Raw genomic sequence first — 22,892 nt, forward strand, 5'->3', positions numbered from 1 at the left:
ATGGGGGGGTCTGAACACCCTCCACCCCTGGCTGTGCCACAGTGGGGGAGTCTGTACACCCCCCCCAGTGAAGGGTGGGTCTATACATCGTGGTCATGCCACGAGCTGCTAGGCTATATTAGTCTGTTTTCATGCTGCTAACAAAGACATACCCGAGACTGAGTAATTTATAAAGAAAAAGAGGTTTAATAGGCTCACAGTTCTACGTAGCTGGAGAGGCCTCACAGTCATGGCAGAAGGCGAAAGGCACATCTTACATGGAGGCAGGCAAGAGAGAATGAGAGCCAAGTGAAAGGGGAAACCCCTATAAAACCATCAGCGCTCATGAGACTTACTCACCGCCGTGGGAACAGTATGGGGGGAACTGCCCCTATGATTCAATTATCTCCCCCCGGGTCCCTCCGACACATGTGGGAATTATGGGAGCTACAATTCGAGATGAGATGTGGGTGGGGACACAGCCAAACCATATCAAAGGTGTGGTCTGGCTACTCTGGGCCCTTGTTCCCAACTCTCAAACTCCACTGACACCACTTTGGGGCCTGTGATCCCTCCTGGGACGCAGTGAAGGCCTCGTCCAGTGTTGGAGTATCTGCGCTGCCCAGAGGGTGACAGTAAAAAACTGACCTTTGAGGAAGTTCAGAGACAACGACTTCCGCAGTCAGCTCTCCCTGCAGCCCCTTCTCAGAAGCCTGTTCTCAGGTGCCCCAGCACCCCTACCCGCTCACGAGGGACCCTGCCCTGCCTCCTGGCCCCTGTCCCTGCAGGCAGACAGTCCTCATCCATTCTTCATCTTCTGCCCCCAACCCCCGGCCTTCCTATCTCCCTTCAGCTCCGTCCAAGGTCCTTGGGACTCAGCCCCATCTCTACCCAGCCTTGAGCCCCAGTAAGCTCGATGTCTTTGCCCAGGAGCTCCTGACACACCAGACAGAATCAAGCTTCCTGTTCTGTGCTCGGCCCACCGCCTTGGTCCACAGGACCCTTCATCTCCGCACTCACTGTGAGGACAGGCTCTCTGGAGGCTTCCCCACCCCACACCAGGCAGGTGGCTCTGGCAGTCTGGGATTGTCATACCTGGGCACCTTCCTGCTCCGGCTGAGTCCCTCCAGGATGGAAGTCTCCCTGATTCCTCTCTGCCTCCCTTCTCCCCACCCTGGCAAACAGTGGGTCCTAGGAAGGGGGCCAAATGGAAAGGAGGTCGTGTCGGCTCCCACAGGGCAGCCCCAAGCTGCCAGGCTGAGTTGCAGATCCATAGGTCCAGCCTGATCCACGTGCCAGGAGCTGACTCCATGGCTGGAAGGGCCGGGGATTCCCCAGGGGCCCAGACAACACCTAGAGTTGTCATGAGGAGTGAAAGTCCCTGAGGGGACAGAGGAAGGAGGCTGGACAGAGCGGGCATGCAGACTTCCGACCGTGCTTGTGGGATAACAGTGGGCAGGGCTGTTGCAGAGGATGGGGCAGTGCCCGTGGGAGTCCAGAGAAGCCAGGCCCAGCGGCAGTGGCATGCAGCTGGCACTCCCTCCAGCCACCCTGCATGCAGCGTGACCCTCCTTGAAGCACCCCAGGAAGCAGAGTCACAGCCTGGCTCTGCCCAGCATCGAGGGCCTGGCCTCTGAATCTGGTGGGGAAGGCTGTGTTGCCTCCTGGCACCCGCTCCATCACCAGTCCCACCATAAGGCTAGTCCCCAGAGTCAGCACTGCAGCCAGGGCCAGCGAGGGCCAGCAAGGGCAGGCCTGTGCAGGGGCTGCAGCATGGGGTGTGCGTCCCGCACGCTGGGCCAGCCTCGCAGCTCACAGGGCTCTGTCATCCCAGGAATGTCTTTGATCAAGAGTTTATGCAAGACGAGGAAAGCAAGCCCAGGACCTCTAATCCGTTCCCACAGTCCCCTGCCCGCTGGGGCCCCACAAGCCCAGCGCCACACCGCCAGGCCGGAGCAGACAATAGCTGGCGGACGGGTGGGCGGGCAGCTCCGGGGCCGCTGGCCTTGGGGCCCACATCCGGGAGCATTGTCACCGCCACTCACGGGGGCACACAAGGAGGACTGGGGAAGAGAGAATGCAGAGCCCTCTGCTGAAGGGGCTTCGGTGGGCCTTGAGCCTTTCAAAGACGGCGGTGTCCATTAATCCTTTTAATTTGCACCTAGCGGCAGCTGAGACAGGCCTCTCAACCGGCAGCCACTTTAAGAGCCGAGTGGTCTAACCCGAGGATCAGCTCCTATTCCAGACCCTGGGCCCTCTGAGCCTGTCGGGGCAGTCCTCCTTGCCTTTGTTTAATCACGGGAGGAACCAAAGCTAGAGCTTACTGAGCATGTACTGTGTGCCTTGTGCTTGACACTGAACACAGTTTCTCTCCGAGTCTTGCAACGACCCCATGGGTTGGTGACAGGGAGGGGACACTCTGGTGAGAGCCACAGACACAGCCCTGCCCTCTCAGAGCCTCCACTCTCCCGCACACAATCATCCCATCTGCTGGTCAGGGATTGGCAGGTTTTCCAGTAAGGGCCACATCGAGGGGCTTCAGGCTCTGCGGGCCACAGGGCCTCTTGCCCTGTGCAAAAGCAGCTGCAGCCGCTCTGTGAGTGAGTGAGTATGGTTGTGTGCCAATAAAGCTTTATTTACAAAAATAGGCAACGGACTGGATTCGGGCGAGGGTAGTAGTTTGCCGACCCGTTGCAGATGAGTAAACTGAGGCCCAGAGAGGTAAAGTAACTAAGCTAGGACCGCACAGCTAGTATGTGACCAAGCCAGCCTAGTGGGTCAGCCTCATGGAGAAGAAAGGGCTCAAGCTTCAAAAACGGAAATGCATGGAGCCTTCACTGGGCCATTTGCAGCCAGGCCCCATGCACACAGCTCAGGGCCCTGCTTCGCCAGCTCCACTTGTTTCAAGGCTCCCAGTCGGTCGCCCCTGCGGGCAACACTGTATCTTGGCTGCTGGCCTGGAGAAGGGCAGCCAAACAGGCCAGCGGTGGACATCTGAGGGCGATCAGCTGTTTAAAAAGAAAACTCGCCAGCATGTATAGACACACATTAAGCACACACGTTTTGGAGTAAAAGGCCCTGGGGTTGGATCTCAGATCTGCAACATTCCAGCTGTGTGGCCTCATTTCTCTGGGCCCCAGTGTTCACACCTGTAACATGGGGAAAGCCTGCAAGAACACAGCCCATGATGGGGAGTCGTCTCCATCTCCTACCCATGCCAATGACCAGCACAGAACAGGGGCTCCGTAAATCTCTGCCCAATAACTGAACTCTGTCTGGGGTGCTGAGGATTCAATGGCTCAATGTGTATTGAGCAGTGCTGAGCACCGAGCTTGGGGCGCAGTGATCACTCAGGGAACGCCGTCATCCCCTCGGAGCATCCGCATAGTCACCATCACCATTCCACGCATCACCCAGGTCTGGAAGCACAGGCCCCCGTGCCACGGTGGCCACGGGTGGCGGCACCAAGGCTGATCTTAATTCCCTCCTTTGGCCCATTCAGTGGACAGTTCTGGGTTTTCTTGCCACCATGGATGGCCCCTCCTGGTGTTGACAGCACCCAGATGTTGCTCCAGGAGAACCACCATTCCCAGATCTGTGACTTGAATGGGACTGACCCCATCCCCAGCTCCAGGCCAGGCCCTGATAGGCTGAAATCCAACCGCACATCCATGCCCACCAGAAAAGCAGCAAGTTAATGGATGGGGGAGAAATCAAATAGAGCCACTGAGTCTTGAGGAGACATTTTCTGGGGCTTCCGAAAAAGACAATGCTTCCCCCTCTTCCTTAGGATTCCCAGCAGAGGAACACGAGCCCAGGGGTGGCACTGCCCTTCTGCAGCCCCAAGGGAAGACTGAGCTGCTCCCAGAGCCTCACAGGGGAGCCTGAGCACAAGGCCAGCCTGAGGGAAAGCAGATAATGGGTAACAGGTCTCCAGACAAACTGCTGGATCAAGCCCCTCCTGAAGCCATTCCCCTTTTGTTCCAGGAGCCAATCATTGTCCTTTATTAAGTCAGTTGGATATGGGCACTGTGTCATTTGGTTTTCAAAGACCCTTAACTACTACACCTTGTGTTTTCTTTTCCTTTTTTTTTTTTTTTTTTTTTTTGAGACAGAGTCTTGCTCTCGCCCAGGCTGGAGTACAGTGGCGCAATCTCGGCTCACTGGAAGCTCCGCCTCCTGGGTTCACGCCATTCTCCTGCCTCAGCCTCCTGAGTAGCTGGCACTACAGGTGCCCACCACCACGCCTGGCTAATTTTTTGTATTTTAGTAGAGACGGGGTTTCACAGTGTTAGCCAGGATGGTCTCGATCTCCTGACCTTGTGATTCGCCCGCCTCGGCCTCCCAAAGTGCTGGGATTACAGGTGTGAGCCACCACACCCGGCCGCTTGTGTTTTCTACCTCTTCTAGATCTAACGTGTATGACTGACATAAACAACAGGAGTGACTGACAGAGTTACCATGTGATCTTAGAATTTCAACATGCCTGTCTTGCTTAGCTGGGAGTTCCACAGGGTCAGGGAATGACTCCTCTTGGGGCCACCAGTGCCCAGAGGTATGCCTAGAACTGCTGTCTGAAGGGACAGACCCCTCTGTGTGTAACACTCTGTGTGTAACAGAGCACACGGGTGACCAAACTGACTTGGAGGAAGGGCCTGACCACATCCACCTCCCCAGTTCCAAGGCCAGATAGTGCCCGCAGGGGCTGAGACCAGGGGAGAGGATCGAGCCAGCCTTCTCTGGTGGACCCTGCCTCAGTCCTCTGTGCAGGGCAGTTGCACCTCCCAGAAGGCAGAGGCCTCTCAGGGAGGGAGCCTTGCAGTGACAGCACTTTTCAGGGGCTCCCGCCACTTGCCCTCAGTGACGGCTGAGACCGGGGGAGTCAAGGCAAACCCCTGAGGAGGCCCCGCGTGCAAGGCGGGAAGTGTCTGGATGGCGCGGCCGGCACCCTTACCCTCCAGACCAGCAAACGAAAGCCCAGGCCGGGAGAGGGGCCTTGTCGTTTTCTGTGGCTGCTACAATGCATTTTCACAAAACAACCACCAACATTTCTCTCACAGTTCCAGAGGCCAGCAGTGTCTGCCGTACCCGCTCTCCCCCAGCTTCTGGTCCCCTCGGACGACCTTCAGCTCTTGTAAGCTGGTCCACACGCAGCTCCAAACTCGGCCTCCGTCCTCACAGGGCCATCAGCTCCGTGTCTTCACATGGCAGTCCCTCTGTGCTGCCGGCTCCCCTCTCCTTCAAAGGACACCAGTCATATTGGACGAAGGGGCCATCCTACTCTAGTAAGACCTCACCTTAACTTACATCTTTTTTTTTTTTTTTTTTTTTGGAGACAAAGTCTCACTCTGTTGCCCCAGCTGGAGTGCAGTGAGGCAATCTGGGCTCACTGCAAGCCCTGCCTCCGGGGTTCAAGTGATTTAGCCTCACTCAGCCTCCCGAGTAGCTCAGAAATACAGGCACTGCCGACGGGAGGGATAGCATTACGAGACATACCTAATGTAAATGACGAGTTGATGGGTGCAGCACACCAACATGGCACATGTATACGTATGTAACAAACCTGCACGTTGTGCACATGTACCCTAGAACATAAAGTACAATAAAAAAAAAAAAAAAAGAAAAAAAGAAATATAGGCACCGCCATCATGCCTGGCTAATTTGTTTTTATTTTTATTTTTAGTAGAGACAGGATTTCACTCTGTTGGCCAGGCTGGTCTCGTGTTGGCCACTCCTGACCTCAACAGATTTCACTCTGTTGGCCACTCCTGACCTCGTGATCCACCCACCTCAGCCTCCCAAAGTGCTGGGATTACAGGTGTGAGTCACTGTGCCTGGCCTCATTTACATCTTAAAAAAATCTACAAAGACCCCATTTCGTATTTCCAAATGAAGCTGCAGGTACCAGAGGCTAGGACTTCAACGTTCCTTTTTGTGAATACATTCAATTTGCAACAGACTTGGGCTCTCAAAGCCTGGAAGCAGGCTCCACAGTCCCCTCGAATTTCAGAGGCACATACTCGCTGGAACCAGCAGAGGGACACCAATCCGTGAGCCTCTAGCTCAGCAAGCATCACATACTCTACACGTTCAGGTGTCGCCCGAGATAGAGGCTTCCATCCCTGCAACCCAAGGCCCAGCTGCTCTGGTAAAGGGTGCCAGGGAGGAGACACAGCCAAGGCGCTATCCTGATGGGGGTCACCAAGGGGCAGACGCCAAGGCCTCAATGCCACCTGAGTTTACCAGCCAGGGAGAGTTATGAAAAAGTGTATGAGCAAGGAGCGACTTTCCTTCTTGGAAGTTAATCTGAGAGATCCCAGCTGAACCCCTTAGTCACGCTGGCTTGGACAACTCGCTGAACCCTTGAGGCCTGGCTCCTCGCCTGCAGGCCCCGTGTCCTGTGAAGCACCAAACACAGCGACCCATTTTTCTCAGATCATAAGAACTCTGTGACTTCAGTTTACTGAGTCACAAACCAGTTCCTCATTTGATTCATTAAGGATCAGGATAACTGGGAATTAGGATAAACTTGCATGTTAATTACCCTTTTTGGTATCTCCAGATTACACTGGTGTTTTCAGGTGGAGTGGGAGAGACCTCCCTGTGGCGTTGTGAGGCCAGATGAACGCCCGCAAAGCTCAGTATGAAGATCATCTCCTCCTGTGCCCACCCTCTCATTCCCTCCTCTCCCCTGGGCTCCCAAAGTGCCAGGGGCATCCCTAGGTGAGACCTGCTCACAGGGTCTGGGGCAGCTAAGGACCCATCCAGGCACTGCCTCTCCTACAGGCAGCCGGCATGGGTCGTTTTCCATAAATCCAGCTGCTTTTGCCTCAATCTGGCCTCAATCTGCTAGATCGGGGTCCCCCATCCTCAGGCCGTGGACCGGCACCAGTCCATGACCCGTTAGGTACCGGGCCGCACAGCAGGAGGTGAGCAGCAGATAAGAGAACATTACCGCCTGAGCTCCGCCTCCCGTTAGCTCAGCGGAGGCGTTAGATTCTCGTAGGAACGGGAACCCTATTGTGAACTGTGCACGTGAGGGACCTAAGGGGCCTGCTCCTTATGAGAATCTAATGCCTGATGATCTGAGGTGGAACAGTTTCATCCCCAAGCCATCCCCACCCCCAAGCCCTGGCCATGGAAAAACTGTCTTCCACAAAACCAGTCCCTGGTGTCAAAAAGGCTGGGGACTGCTGTGCCAGATGCAAGACTGGTCCTGAAGACAGGCTGCAAATTCTCAGAAAGCAATGGCCTCAGGAAGCGAATCATTCAAGCAACCTGCTCAAGCCCTGCTGTGCCCCGTCAAGCCTGAAGTTGGCCACTTACTATGACCACTGGACTTGTCCTCAGTATCTCTGCAAAGCGAGGGTGGTAGCCCTGCCTCCAGCACTGGTGGATAATCCCGGTAAAGGGCGGGCCAGCAGCAGCCACCGGGCAAATAGGCCTCTCGTCCCTTCTTCCGTATCTCCTCATTCTTTTCTTGCCACTGGTTAGAGAAAAAATGTCAAGGGGTGAATGTAAAATAAAGTGAAAGGTCGTGTTTTAGGACCGCTGAGTGGCCCTTGGGCAGTTCCCTTTGGCCATCCAGTGACTCTGACAGGTGATTTCAAAGTGCAGAGTTCAGTGGAGGACTGACTACTCTTGCTTGTGCCTAGCTGTTAACATTCTAGAAAAACTAACTGAAGTAACTTCAACTTTTACATGAAATGGCTTTATTTCCTCCCGAGTCCCAATTCAACAGTCTATCCAGCAGCCACAGCCGGGTCCTGTTAGGGACTAAACTGTGTCCCCACAAAACTCACATGGAAGCCTTAACCCCCAGTGCCTCAGAACGTGACTGTTTGAAGAGTGAGGTCTTTAACACGTAACTAAGTTCAGATGAGGCTGGAAGGGTGGGCCCGAATGCAATCTGACTGGGGTCCTTATAAGAGATGAGGACACACACAGAGGAACGACCACGTGAGGACATGGGGGGAAGGCAGTTGTCTGCAAGGCAAGGAGAGAGGCCTCAGGAGGGAGCAGCCCTGTGACGCTTGATCTCAGACTCCAGCCTCCAGAACGAAGGGAAGGTGGGCCACTGCTGAAGTCACCCATCAGGGGTGCCGTGGTGGCAGCCCGAGCTGAGACAGTGGCAGACAACACGCTGGGAGCTTCCGACAGGAAGGAAGGGGCAGGCCAAAGCCTTGGAAAACCAACCGCAAGGGATGCAATCCAACCCCAGGAGCTCCCAAACTCAAGGCCACTCTGGACAAAGGCTGACATCCAGAATTAGCGGGATGGGATGGGCCTGACGGGGATGGGGAAGGCAACAAGCAGACTTTGTCCGCAAACAACGGAAACCCAGGGCCACGGCCTTCCATGACTGGGATGGGTAGTGCTTACAGGTGCGAGCAAGGTGGCTCAGGGCTGCTGGGAACAGCACGCGGTGGTATTGAGGACGCAGGTTGTTCCTAGCTCTTCGCTCTGCCAGGCTCGGGTGGCTTCAGCTGTAGCCAGCTTGCAAGATGACTGGAGCAGTTCTAGCTGTCACATCCCAACAGGATGATGTTCAAAATAGCACCAGCACCTTTTCTCTGGAATGACGTAACCTTTCCCAGAAGCCCCCGCAGGACCTTCTGCCAACTCATCTCCTTAACCCAGCACAGACACACAGTCATTCTAAGAGTGGGCCCACTGTGCGGGGACTGGTCGGACCCTCTACTAACACCTCATTAGCAGAAGAGAAGACACAGACATGCTCATTCCCAGGGTAGAGGCTGAGGATGGCGTTGCCTGGATAGGATGGAAGCACCTGTTACAGTGGGCTCTGTCTGTACCACAATGTCGGGGGTGACCAAGGGATCCTGGAAACTGGGTCTCGTCCTCTAGAAAGGGGCCAGGCAGGCACAGGTCAGCACAGTGTGTGAGAATCTTGAAGATGAGGCAATCCTGGCTCCCTGTGAGGCAAACCAGAGGAGGAAGTGGCAGTCTGCTGCTCAGCCAGCTGTACCGAAGAGGCAGACAGGGAGTAGGGAGAGAGAACAGGAGACAGAGATGGGAGAAGAAAAAAAAAAAAAAGAGGAGGTGAGAGAAGGTCGGGGACAGCGGGGATAGAGATGTCTCGAAGAGGGTGGACGAGTAAGAGCTGGGCCAGGTGAGCAGGAGCTGACCAGCCCCCAACACAACAGAACCACTCTCGCAGCGGCTGTGTCTACGCTGGGTTAAGGAGACGAGCTGGCAGAAATCTAGGGCACATGTCTTCCTTCATATCCAGATCCGAAATGCCCTGGAGGAAGAAACAAACTGGCTGGATGTTGTGCTATAAATGATGCTGTGTCATACGTGACACTGTGTTATAAATGACACTGTGTTACAGGTGATGCTGTGTTATAAACGATGCTGTGTTATACACGATGCTGTGTTATGAACGATGCTGTTATAAACGGTCCCAGACAAACTTTCACTTTAAAATATGCTATTTACTTTTTTCCAATTATAAAAATAATACATTATCAAAATAGACAACTTACAAAACACAAAAATCCACCAAGGGAAACACAACAAAGGCCCCTGATCCTGCCATCTAGAAAGAATGGAAATCTTTCTGCCCGGAGGCACCAGCTCTGATGAAAGCACAACAGGGCGATGCCCAACACAGGCTTCCCCAGACCTGCGGTGAGGCCACAAAGGAGGGGTGCACAGCCACACACAGGTTTACAGTTCAGGAGGAGGAGACCTAAGTCTTGTCTTCAAAAAGAAAAAGCAGGCTGGGAGTGGAGGCTCATGCCTGCAATTCCAGCACTTTGGTAGGTGGAGGTGGGTGGATCATTTCGGGCTAGGAGTTCAAGACCAGCCTGGACAACATGGCAAAACCCCATCTCTACTAAAAATATAAAAGTTACTTGGGCGTGGTGGCGGGCACCTGTAATCCCAGCTACCAGGGAGGCTGAGGCAGGAGAATCGCTTGAATTCAGGAGGTGGAGGTTACAGTGAGCCGAGATCGCGCCACTACATCCCAGCCTGGGTGAAAGAGTGAGACTCTGTCTCAAACGAAAAACTGAAACAAAAACAAAGCAGCGCTCTCTCTCCTCCTGAGCCGCCGTGGAGGTCCGCCCGCCGCCGTGGAGGTCCCCCTGCCGCCATGGAGGTCCCCCTGCCGCCGTGGAGGCCCGCTTGCTGCTGCTCCTGAGGGAGTCCCTGCTCTGGCTCTTGCAGCCAGCAGCTTAGGCAGCACAGCACAATCCACTAGGACATTCGGGAATGGTTTTAAAACCGAAGTGGATTCATGGTGACTCCTTAATAATCCCGTGGACTGCTTTCAGACATGCTTTCTGGAACAGGAGGGGTGGGGAGAGCCAGCGTGTGGGGACTTCGGTGACCCTGAGGTGCACACAGGAGGGTGCGTGAACACATGTCATCGCATATGACCACTCACCTCGTGGGGACCCACCGAACCATCCACTCCGCTCATCTGTGCCCAGCCCACTGTCTCTGTATGACACCTCGTTAAGGACCAACAGAGACAAAAGAGCGCCTAGGAGAGGGGAGAATGCAGGAGCCTGTACACACGGTTCTCAGTTTCTGCAAATATAACGGCCGCCTAACATTTGGTCTTTGGTTCAAAATATTTCCCCCCTTCACCATTTTTTAATGCTGCAGAGCTCATAGCCCCTCTGGGGACAGTGTGAAGGATATGTCCGGGTCCCCTCAGGATTGGGCTGGCCTTTCTTCCTCTCAGCCAGATGGCCAGGCAAACTGGCCACCACGGACTCCCCCGTGCTCCGCGAGGCTCAGCAGGACCCATGCGGCCTGGGAGGGAGGGCAGGGACTCCCAGTGCTGAGGTGCCGGCCTGTGCATTCCGGAGGTGGCTGTGCCTGGTGGCGGTGAGGCACGGCCTGGGGGCGGAAGTCCTAGCTCTGCTGCTGGCTGCCCTCAGACCAGGCAACCCCTTCTTGTCTCACCTTCTTCCTCTGTAAAATGGGAATAACACCCACCCCGTGGGCTCCTGAAGGGATTAAATAAAACACGAGATGTACGTCCTGCAGGGCCTGGCGCACAATCGGCTTCGACATGCGGCACAGCACCCGTCCAGACCTCCCACGAGCCTCGTTGAGGGCCAACTGTCTCTCTCATTGCAAAAAAAAATTTTAAAACCTGCCTTGAGTCCAGGCCTGGGGACTGACCCTATCCAGAGCCAACCCCAGGCCAGAGCCAGCCAGGCCTGTGCTGCCGAAGAGGCCGTCAGGCCAATGCACGTGGGCCCAGCAGGGAGCAGCCGCGCGAGGGCTCTGCCAGGGATGGCTTCAGCCCAACAAAGGGCATGTGTGAAGAGGCCCCACGGCGGGCACCGAGATGACACAGGCAAAAAACCCCGGGGAAGGAGGCCCTCCCGCGGCCGAACCGGAAGCCTCACCCTCCCACTGAACGACGGCCTTCCCAGCACCGTCTGGCCCTTCGCCGCATTTCTAAACATGTCACACACACATCTGTTCCTCGATGTTCGGTCTCTGTTCATCCATCGTTCTCAAAATGAAAGTCCGGAACCTTCTGCACTAATTTTAAAGTCTGGCTGAACGTTGAGTAATGAACAAAACTGAAAACACAAAAGAAAAGGGATGGTATTTTTAATTTGTGTATTTTTACTGAAAAACGAGAAGATAACTCTACCTATAGCTTTTCCTGTCTACGTGGCCAGCCCATAAGTGAGTTCTAACTCCTATTTTCTGGACCATCTTCGGTTTTCCCGCAGTGCGACTCAAGGACGAGGCGCCTCTATGGACAGTTCCACGGCGCACGCAGCCCCAAGCCATCGCCGCAGTGGCCCTGGAGTGCACCGCCCCGCCTGGGAAAGGCACAGTCAGGCGCTCCCAGCAGGAGGAAACACACAGTGCACGCACCTGTTTAAATTTTCCCCTGATTTTGTCTAAGTCTTCATGGAGTTTATCATAAGTAGGGTCATCATAAGGGAATTTCTGGATCATTCCAATCAATGATTCTAAGACCTTCATCTTTCGGCTGTAAAGCACAGAAATACAGACTCTCAGTCATGTGCACACACCAGGTTCAACTTACGCGACAGCTATGCTACTTGCTTACTGAAACCCAGCAGGTGCGCTAAGAATGCCTTCGTTCAAAAGCTGGATGATCATTTTCTCGTTATACGAAATCATATTTATTTACCTAGCAACGTGCTTAGGCCCACACCCAGCACCTCAACAGCAAGTGTGTGCCTAGCTAAGACATGCCTCCATCCGGACCACGGGGCTGAGTGGCTGAGACAGCCTGAAGCCCCACTGACTCTCGAGGTCGCACACGCAAAAACAGACAGAACTGGGCAAGAGGGACTGGGGCTGGGCACAAGCAGCCTGCTCTGGGTCTGGGGATTTTCCAGGATTTGGAATCTTTGTGCTCAAAGCCTTCCGGAGTTCAGCTGCAAGTAAACCAGCAAACCCCTCCCTCAAAAGAGCAGAAATCAGTACTGTCCCCTCCCCAGGAAGGACAGAGCTTTGCTAGGGAGGCAAGGAGGTTCTGCAGAAAGGGTGTGCACTCAGGAGACAGCAGCCCTGGGCATGACTGCTCCCCAACACCGACCTACCAGCTCTCAACCCTGCTGGCCTTATCTGTAAAATGGGGGGGCATCCCAGTCTCCAGATGGTAAGAAATTCATTTCTGTTGTTTATCTTTTTTAAAATGGGGAGAGTAACAGCAACCTCATAGACTTCCACGAGTATTAAATAACTGACATGGGCTGGGCCTGGTGGCTCACGCCTGGAATCCCAGCACTTTGGGAGGCCAAGGCGGGTGGATCACCTGAGGTCAGGAGTTCAAGACCAGCCTGACCAATATGGTGAAACCCCGTCTCCACTAAAAATACAAAAATTAGCTGGGTGTGATGGTGTGCGCCTGTAGTCCCAGCTACTCGGGAAGCTGAGACAGGAGAATTTCTGGAACCCAGGAGGTGGAGGTTGCAGTGAGCTGAGATTACACCACTGTACTCCAGCCTAGGGGACAGAGCGAGACTCTATCTCAAAAAAAAAAAAAAAAGACATGAAGCTTGGACTCCAGCACAGAGTAGGTGCTCAATAAATGTCAGTCTCTTGGTTTCCTCTGGATCCTAGAGACCAGGGCTCTCACCTGCAGGGGTTTAAAAATAATGTGTACATCTGGTGGGGCCAGGTCCTTCCAATGAACCACAGAAGCACGTGGCCCCTGTGCCACATTGGGCCATGTGAGTGGCCAGAGTAGGCAAGATTCTCGATTACCGGGAATTTTAAAGAACTGACGGTGAGGATGGAGCGACAGCAATTCAAAGCAACCAAGACTCCTGTGTGTGTGCAAACAGCTGGTGCTCCTGGACACACAGACGAGCAAGTTCGCCAGCTGCATCCAGTTTACAAGAGCTAACGACGGCTACCTCTCTGAGAAAATACAAAACTGTGAAAGGTCAAAGCAAGTCAGTTTTAGCAACAAAGCACCTGGTTTCCAGGGAAACCAAAGGGAGACGCCAAAACGTGGGAGGTGGTTGTATGCTACCCAGTGGAGAGGACCACCCTCCGTGCTCAGCGATGCTGCTCAGACACACCCAGCCGGGCGCACCGTCAGAGGCAGCACACATCAGGCAGGTGTGAGCAGCTCAGGGCTAACGAAACAAAAGTGATGGCACCAGAGCCCCCAGGCTCAGCCCCGGCACGCGCTGCTCTGCAGAAGGGTTTCACCAGACTGCTAAAGCCGGGGACAGAAGCGCCACGCAGTTTACTGGAAAGCTAGTTACTCAACAGAAAGCAGCATCTTTTGGCCCGAGATGCCGCTCTCCATGGTTTCTTTGGTGTTACCATGCCCAGCATTTTGCTGAATGACAATGCAAGTGGCAGGTGTTTTTCTCTTAACATCCTTATTCGGAAACATTTACAGGTAAAACATGCAACATCAGCCCTTCCTCATTTAAAAAAAATAAACAAAACCTGACATATAAGATCCAAACATCCGTGACCCACTGCTCTACAATAAAGCCTTAGGTTCCAAAGAGACCTCTGGGTACTACTGGACGGGGTGAGGGTGGCTGCGAGGGGGGTCTGGCCGGGCTTCCACCAGCCCCTCGTCAACCAAAGCGGTTCTTCTCTGTTAGTTAGACTGGGTGTGCTGCGTTAAGACGTCAGCAAACCCCTGCTCTGGGGTAAGGGCTGGCAGCCTCCTGGGATGGGACCACGGACACACAGCGGAGCACTTCTCCGGGAGCCGGCAGATTCTGCCGCGGTGGGAGACAGGAGACGGGTGGAGAACGCCAAGCACACACATCCTTTTGTGGCCTGGAGTCGAGAGCCAAGCTCAGCTTTGACTGCCACCCAGTGGCGGCACAGGCTGCCAACAACGACTGCCCTGGGGTCCCCAGCTGCCCGCCACCGCCAGAGAACCAAGAGGAAAATGTCCTCAGGTGCCTCTCTACTAACCCAGAATCCCATCAGCTCCCAGCCGCTGCTACAAATGCAGCAGAAAGAACCACCAAATCAGCTGCAAGCATCCTCATTCCTAAACATTTGAGTATTCAAGATATTCAAGGTATTTCTAGAAATTCCAGATATTTCAAATAAAAGCACAAGGCACGTGGTCAGGGCGAGTGTTATCCACTCTCCCTGTGCCCCCCATGCTAGGCGAGGCCGCGAGGTGTCAGAACGACCCAGAGCACCAGCTGAGGTCTCGCGCTTGCTGCCGCCCATGAACGGCAGAGTATCCAAACCATCTCTGCCGTTTACTTGAGGGTTCATTTCCAGCTCCAGAATGAAGCTAGATAAAGCAGGGCCACGTGGGGCCTCAGTAAGTACAATGCAGGAAGAAGAGTTTTTATTTGTTTGTTTTCGAGAAGGAGTCTCGCTCTGTCGCCCAGGCTGGAGTGCAGTGGTGTGATCTCGGCTCACTGCAACCTCTGCCTCCCGGGTTCAAGCAATTCTTCAGCCTCAGCCTCCCGAGTAGCTGGGACTACAGGCACACAGTACCATACCTGGCTAATTTTTGTATTTTTAGTAGAGACAGGGTTTCACTATACTGGCCAGGCCAGTCTCGAACTCCTGATCTGGTGATCTGCCCACCTCGGCCTCCCAAAGTGCTGGGATCATAAGCGTAAGCCACTGCACCCGGCCGAGAAGAGTTTTTAACAGCTAAAAACAATTCAAATGACAGCTAACACTTATTGACTGTTGACAAGTTCCAGAAAGGAGTTAAACACATATAAATGCATTTTCTTGTTAACAGACTTAGTTGGCTACATTAAAAAACTGATGACAATGGCATCCTCATTTCTGGGCCCAAGTCATACAAAACTGTTGTAATTTGTTTATTAGAAGCTCAGGGGAAAGGTGAACGAGAAAATACAATCAATGTCAACATTATTTAATGGTAGGGTATCTAAAAGCCACGCGGTTCCCTGATGACTCCAGGTAAAAGGCAGGAGCATAGAACTCATGAGAAGCAACAACAGCCAGTGTTCATCAAACACCTAAAACGTGCCTGGCGCTTTCTGTTTAGTATTTCCGTTAAATCTCCTAACAACGCTCAAGCTTGACACTGATTATTTTCTCCATTTTACAGATGAGGAACAGACAGACTGATTACTCAAGGGCATGTCGGTAACCCATGGAACTAGAACTCCTGGTTCCTACACTAAGAAAGAAAGACACCTCCATCTTTACCTGTCCTTCTCAGTGGTGCAACTGTGCAGCAGACATTTCCATGCAAAAGCAAAACCCTGGTAGCACCCGATCTGTGAATGTGAAAAATATGTAAGAGTGAAATTAATAAGCCAACTAGCTACACTTTCATTACCAAGATCTCTCAAAACAAAAGGTGGGGGCAAAGGGCAGCGGTGCTTCTTACACTACTGTTCTGGAAGTACCCATTGGGCATTAGGCAATGGAAATTAGGAGATTAGGTCATCGGTGGGGCAGCCAGCCTCCCAGATGCCCCAGTCCTCATCTCCTGGTACCCATGCCCTATGCAGGTCCCTCGACACTCCATCAGGGTGGCTTTCGTAACCAACAGAATGTGGAGGACCAGCACAAAGCTCCTGAGTCTAGGGATAAACGCCAATGCCACCTGCCTCACCAGCTCTCTTGGACCACTCACTCTTGAATGTCACAAGGACACACAAGCAGCCTCATGGAGACGTCCATGCCCACAGTCAGGTGACAGCACCACCTTGGAGGCAGATCCTCCAATCCCAGTCAAGCCGTCAGGTGACATGGCTCCAGCTGACACCCTGAGCCAGGACCACCCAGCAAAGCTGCTCCTGAGTTCCCAACCCTCAGAAACATGTGAGACCATCAATATTTGCTGTGTTAATCCCCATGCATTTTGTGGTGATCTGTTTCGAAGCATCAAACATCCAATATAGTCATAACTGCCTCAACTCAGACTTTGCCACTACGGGCCACTTATCTGTAAGTAAGGGTCAATCTAGGACAAAGGGCAAGAGGAGAAAAAAAACCCATAAAGTTAATGAAATTTCAACGTAAACATAAATGTAATATTTTCACATGACAGAGGGCACCCATGCTTTGGACAGTGATTCAGCTGGCTTAGTACATGAGCCAGCACCACGACACTCCAACATAAACTGAGGAGACCAGGGACTTGTTTTATCTTATCCAGCCTGCATAACTTAATTATACCTACCCACAGCAAAATGCGCTCTCGGCTCTGTACTAAGAGTATTTCTCCAGCAACGGTCCATCTAGTCCATTCACTCCCACACAAAGGCACTGTGAGTTTTGTTTGTTTGTTTTCTGGACACGGAGCTTCACTCTTCTTGTCCAGGCTGCAGTGCAATGGCACGAATCCTGGCTCACTGCAACCTCCGCCTCCCGGGTTCAAGCAAGTCTCATACCTCAGCCTCCCAAGTGGCTGGGATTACAGGCATGCGCCACCACGCCCAGCTAATTCTGTATTTTTAGTAGAGACGGGGTTTCACCATGTTGGTCAGGCTGGTCTCCAACTCCTGACCTCAAGGTGATCCGCCCACCTCAGTCTCCCAAAGTGCTGGGATTACAGGTGTGAGTCACTATGCCCATCCAGCACTGTGACTTTTTTTTTTTTTTTTTTTTGGAGACGAAGTCTCACTCTGTCACCCAGGCTGGACTACAGTGGTGCAATCTCGGCTCACTGCAAGCTCCGCCTCCCGGGTTCATGCCATTCTCCTGCCTCAGCATCCGGAGAAGCTGGGTATACAGGCGCCTGCCGCCACGCCAAGGCACTGTTGATTTTAAAAGGCCTGACATTCTTACTCCATCACACTGAATATCCAAATAAATTATAAACTGTAAATGAAGAGGTTTCATCTCCAGATGGGGGTTCCCACTTACCTCAGACCCGATTTTGGCTCCATGCAGCGTGCCATGTTGCCTTCCTTCCATCACACCCAAACTACTGCCTTCTTCGTAGCCTTCCCGATACCCTTCCCCATGAAACCTGTGAAGAAGAAACATGCTTCATCAAATCAACAGAAGAAAGAATACTTTTTCCAGAAAAATTTTTCTCTCTTATATTACCCGGACCCAGTAAGACAAGCCAGAGTAAGAAGGAAAAGCCTAAAATTCAAGTTAGAAGACACAGATTCCGGTCCCAGATATACCACTTCCTAGTCTCCTCTGGAAGTCACTGTACCTCTTGTAGCCCAGTTTCTTCATCTACAACAAAGGGCTAAATCAGTGATTCCCAAACCTGATAAGAGTACTAGAGACACACAAGGAAAATTCAAAGATATTAACTCAAAAGCCTCACCGCTAGAGATTCGGTAAGTCTGGAGCAAGGCCCTGGAATCTACTTTTCTTTCTTCCTTCGTTTTTTTTTTTTTTTTCAATTTTGAGACAGGGTCTCTGTTGCCCTGCCTGGAGTACAGTGGTACAATCACAGCTCACTATAGCCTCAAACTCCTGGGCTCAAAAGATTCTCCACCTTTGGCCTCTCAAAGTCTTGGGATTGCAAGTGTGAGCCACCACACCTGGCCCAGAATCTACTTTTTGTTTTTTTTTTTGAGATGGAGTCTTGCTCTGTGGCCCAGGCTGTAGTGCAGTGGTGCAATCTAGGCTCACTGCAAGCTCCGCCTCCCAGGTTCACGCTCTCCTGCCTCAGCCTCCCAAGTAACTGGGACTACAGGCGCCTGCCACCACGCCCGACTAATTTTTTGTATTTTTAGTAGGGACAGGATGTTAGCCAGGATGGTCTCAATCTCCTGACCTTGTGATCTGCCTGCCTCAGCCTCCCAAAGTGCTGGGATTACAGGCATGAGCCACTGCGCCCGGCCTTTTTTTTTTTTGAGATGGAGTTTCACTCTTGCTGCCCAGGCTGGAGTGCAATGGTATGATCTCAGCTCATGGCAACCTTCACCTCCCAGGTTCAATTCTCCTGCCTCAGCCTCTCGAGTAGCTGGGATTACAGTGCAGGCATGCGCCACCACACCCGGCTAATTTTGTATTTTTAGTAGAGACGGGGTTTCTCCATGTTGGTCAGGCTAGTCTCAAACTCCCGACCTCGGGTGATCTGCCCGCCTCAGCATCTCAAAGTGCTGGGATTACAGGTGTGAGCCACCGCACCTGGCCCAAAGTCTACTTTTCGAAGTCTCCTAGGTAAGTCTGGTTTGCAGCCAGAGTTAGGGGGCCAAAGTTCTGTGAGTGTTCAAGTAGCACTAGCCCAAGTCAACTGCTTCCAAAAAACTGCAACATACACAGGGTTTGACATCACATTGGTAGGACAACAGAGAGAAATGGCATCAGATCACCACAAAATGTACTCCCACTGGTACCTGGAGTAGCACTGACCGTGAGGCCCACCAGTGGAACTGGCACTATCTTAACCTGCAGTCACCAAAGACGCAAGGATTGGGCTGCAGCATTCCATGAAGCAGACTGCACAGCTCCCCACTTATCAGTTATGTGACCCTGGAAAGTGACTGTGCCTCCTAGTCTGTAAATTCCGAAGAATAATTGGATCCACTTACTAAGTAGGGCTGAAGTAGATAACCAGGGTGGAACGTTTAGCTCAGCGTCTGACTCACAGCGAGAGCTAAATAAACGTCAGCAACTGACTGCTAAATGTTCGGTCGCTTTCTTAACTAACATCTATGGACGTGTCCTGTGGGCCGGGCACTGGAAGTCAGCCAGGAGGCAACTCACAGTTCCCCCACTGTCGCAGCACGAGGGGCTCCCCAGGGGCGCTGGAAGGAAAGGGGTGTGGTCGGGCACATCTATCAGCACATCTATGAATACTGCCGTATGTCCTATGGTTAAGGAACCAGAAAAAGAGGCAGCTCCCAGATGGCAAAGTCTGTCCTCCCAGAGGACGGGGCGGCCTCGGAGGAGGGGAACCACCAGGCTGAGCAGATGCTTGGGGCAGCCCTGACAGGGAAGGCGGGTCTGGAAGAGCAGCTGGGCACGTGCCTCGCCGGAGAGGGCGAGGAGAGAAGGACCAGAGCCTCAGGCCTACACTTGTCCTGCGTCCACGACCACCAGGCGCTCCCCAATGCGCACGCCCAAGGGACGCCAGGCTCCAGCAGCCGCCCTGGGCCTCAGCCGGCGGCGAATCCGCTGGGAGAGGACCAGACAGGGCGGGGTACGGGCCTGGCCTCGCCACCCACCTCTCATCCGCCATCACGATGGAATCGAATATATCCTGACTGCCAGCCATAGCGGCAAGCAGCCCGCCCTTGGCCCCCGGGATTCTGCAGCACTGCGATGCCGTCGCAGTCCCGGCAGGTTCACGCACAAACGCTCCGCTTGGGAGGAGACAAGATCCACTTCCGGAAGCGGCAGCGCGGGGCAGGCCGGGTAAGAACGGCACGCGGGAGGGTCCAAAGCGGCCGGCACATGGCGCATGCGCGGCTGCGGCGGTGGGCGGGGCTGGGCTCGAATGAAGCCCCGCCCTGGGGTCCCTCCGCCCTGCCCCGCTCCCGCAATGGGCCTGTCTGTCCGCGCTGGGAGCGTCCATTGGCCGCGTGCGGGGAGAGCCTGTATTTTACCACCGCAGATGGAACCGAATTTCCCAAAGTGACTCCGAAAGAACCAAGGAAGAAATGGAGAGTTATCAGCTGGGCGCGGTGGCTCACGCCTGTAATCTCAAAACTTTGGGAGGCCGAGGCGGGCGGATCACCTGAGGTCGGGAGTTCCAGACCAGCCTGGCCAACATGGTGAAACCTCGTCTTTACTAAAAATACAAAAATTAGCTGTGCATGGTGGGCGGCGCCTGTAATTCCAGCTACTCGGGAGGCTGAGGCAGGAGAATCGCTTGAACCCGGGAGGCGGAGGTTGCAGTGAGCCGAGATCGCGCCACTGCACTGCAGCCTGGCGACAGAGAGACACAACGTCAAAAAAAAAAAAAAAAAAAAGGAAAAGAAATAGGAAGTCATCAAACAACAGACGCCTCAAGAGGCTTCGGGCCAGGAGGCTTTGCATGTGGGATTTTGGGGGGAAATTTGTCGGTTTTAGTTCTCATATTTGTCATTTCCATGAGATGTACTTTCTGAACACGATTTTTAAAAAGCGATTTGAAACTCTAAGCAATCACGGAATTCAGATGAGAAACACCAAAAGCATTCCTAATAAAGTAAGTAGTAAAACCTCACGTGACCACTGAACATCTTTCTACCAGCCCTGGCCAATGCAGTAAAACATGAAGCAAGAAGTGCAAATACCAAAAAAAAAAAAAAAAAGGCAGAAATACTACTGTTTGCAGATGTCATGGCCCACCTAGAAAACCCAAATAGTTACCTAAGACATTCTTAGAATCCATAATCGCAGCAAGTAGCTATGTGTATGATGAATAGGGAAAAAATCAGTTTCTGTTATTCCAACAAAAATTGGTAGTAACCTGAGCAGGGATGATGATGGGAAAATTGCCTTATGATAGTCATAATATATTTCTTAGAAATAGGAATTTCTAACAATTTGAGCAGGACCCATATAAAGAAAACTACAGCTTTACCTTGACTGAGGATTGGAAAACTGGACAAGTGCAGTACCAAAGAAAATTCCATGAGATTTGGTAAAATGTGTCAAAATCCTAAACTTTTTCATCCGTATGAATAAACTAATAAAAACAACTGAGATGTTTTTGAAGAAAAAGAATGATTTTCACATGAGATATGAAACGATAAAGTGACAATATAAATATTGTGGTATGTTGCTTCAAGAAGAGACAGACCAGTGAAATAAAGTGAATGGCCCAGACAATGGACTCTCATAGATGTAAAGCCTTCTCATGTGATAAAAAGAAGAATCACAAATGAATCGGGGAAAGGGAGTATTAAGTAGTAACTATAATGGAAAATTGGTTGTTTGGGAAAACCTTGGTTCCATGTATGCCTCACACCATTCATCAAAATAATTCCAGATGAGTTAAAGAGTTAACTTAAAAAAATGAAGCACATTGGCCGGGCATGGTGGCGCACGCCTGTAATCCCAGCACTTTGTGAGGCCGAGGCAGGCAGATCACCAGAGGTCGGGAGTTCGAGTCCAGCATGACCAACATGGAGAAACCCCGTCTCTACTAAAAATACAAATTAGCTGGGTGTGGTGGCACATGACTGTAGTCCCAGCTACTTGGGAGGCTGAGGCAGGAGAACCCGGGAGACAGAGGTTGCAGTGAGCAGAGATCGCTCCAGTGCACCCCAGCCTAGGGAACAAGAGCGAAACACTGTCTCTAAATAAATAAATAAATAAATAAAGCACATTGTGCCTGTAATCCCAGCACTTTGGGAAGCCGAGGTGGGCGGATCACGAGGTCATGAGATTGAGACTATCCTGGCTGACATGGTGAAACCCCATCTCTACTAAAAAATACAAAAAAAAAAAAAAATTAGCCATCCGTGGTGATGCACGCCTGTAGTCCCAGTTACTGGGGAGGCTGCAGCAGGAGAATGGCGTGAACCCGGGAGGTGGGGCTTACAGTGAGCTGAGATCGCACTACTGCACTCCAGCCTGGGCGACAGAGCGAGACTCCATCTCTAAATAAATAAATAAATAAATAATAAAATAAAGTACATTAAAAAAATCTAGGTGGAACATTCAGACAAGTATGAAGATGCTCTTTTAACACATAAAAGTCATGAAGGAATTCTCAGCAAGCAAAACCAACATTTTACCATGTGAAAATGCAAACTTGTGTGTACCAAAAGTGATAATAAACACAATTTAAAGTTAAAGAACAATATGGGGAAATATTTGTCATAAATATTGTAACTAAAGAAATAATATTTCCGGTAAAGAGTTTATTTAGATGGATAAGAAATAAATACAACCTAATGGGGAAAAAAAAATACTTGAAACATTATTCACAAAAAGAACAATGGCTGGCTTATCAGGAAAAGCAGATGCAACCTTACTAGTAACCAAAACAATGCTCAGAAAGAATAATGAGATGCATTTCTTACCTTTTAAAATAGTTTAAGTTCTTTTTCCCCTTTTTTTAGAATTAAAAGATACTTTTATTGAGCATAGGTGCATAAATTTAAGACACCTCTTGGTCAGGCAGTTCAAAACACAGGAAAGGCATTTCTATAGATATATATATAGGTTTTTTGTTGTTGTTGTTGTTTGTTTTTACTAGCTGGGCGTGGTGGGTCACTCCTGTAATCCCAGCACTTTGGGAAGTCAAAGCAGATGGATCACCTGTGGTCACGAGTTGCAGATCGGCCTGGCCAAACAGTGAAACTTCAAAAAACAAGAATTAGCCGGGTGTAGTGGTACGCACCTGTAATCCCAGCTATTCTGGAGGCTGAGGCAGGAGAATTGCTTGAACCTGGGAGGTAGAGGTTGCAGTGAGCCGAGATCGTGCCACTGCACTCCACACTGGGCGACAGAACGAGACTCTGTCTCAAAAATAAAACAAAATAAAAGGTTTTTGCCCCTTGACCGAGTCATTTCACGTCTAAGACTTCATCTCTAGGAAATAA

The 22,892-nt window shown here is 51.9% G+C and overlaps 1 protein-coding gene and 1 pseudogene across 4 annotated transcripts in view; both read right to left on the bottom strand.

Moving 5' to 3' along the window:
* The window catches only part of LOC105544504 (oral cancer-overexpressed protein 1), a 23,609-nt gene extending 3,870 nt beyond the window's left edge, over positions 1-19,739 (bottom strand). The window contains exons 1-6 of one of the 3 annotated variants that reach the window (XM_011987070.1): positions 19,581-19,739; positions 17,311-17,416; positions 15,643-15,713; positions 11,857-11,974; positions 11,444-11,552; positions 10,595-10,767 (exon numbers count right to left, since the gene is read on the bottom strand). In XM_011987070.1, the coding sequence (XP_011842460.1) occupies positions 11,484-11,552; positions 11,857-11,974; positions 15,643-15,713; positions 17,311-17,416; positions 19,581-19,630 (414 nt within the window). In that variant the 5' untranslated portion in view covers positions 19,631-19,739 and the 3' untranslated portion in view covers positions 10,595-10,767; positions 11,444-11,483. Of the gene's footprint in view, positions 1-198; positions 253-10,594; positions 10,768-11,240; positions 11,553-11,856; positions 11,975-15,642; positions 15,714-17,310; positions 17,417-19,580 lie in introns of those variants that run through there. The other 2 variants (XM_011987068.1, XM_011987069.1) reach the window with 2 other exon arrangements.
* LOC105544505 lies at positions 556-1,831 on the bottom strand (annotated as a pseudogene). The gene has a single exon (XR_001006768.1). The product of XR_001006768.1 is annotated as an uncharacterized LOC105544505 (transcript).
* Positions 19,740-22,892: the final 3,153 nt, after the last annotated feature.

This window comes from Mandrillus leucophaeus, unplaced genomic scaffold (assembly GCF_000951045.1).
Source record: "Mandrillus leucophaeus isolate KB7577 unplaced genomic scaffold, Mleu.le_1.0 Scaffold30, whole genome shotgun sequence".
Taxonomy (NCBI): Eukaryota; Metazoa; Chordata; class Mammalia; order Primates; family Cercopithecidae; genus Mandrillus; species Mandrillus leucophaeus.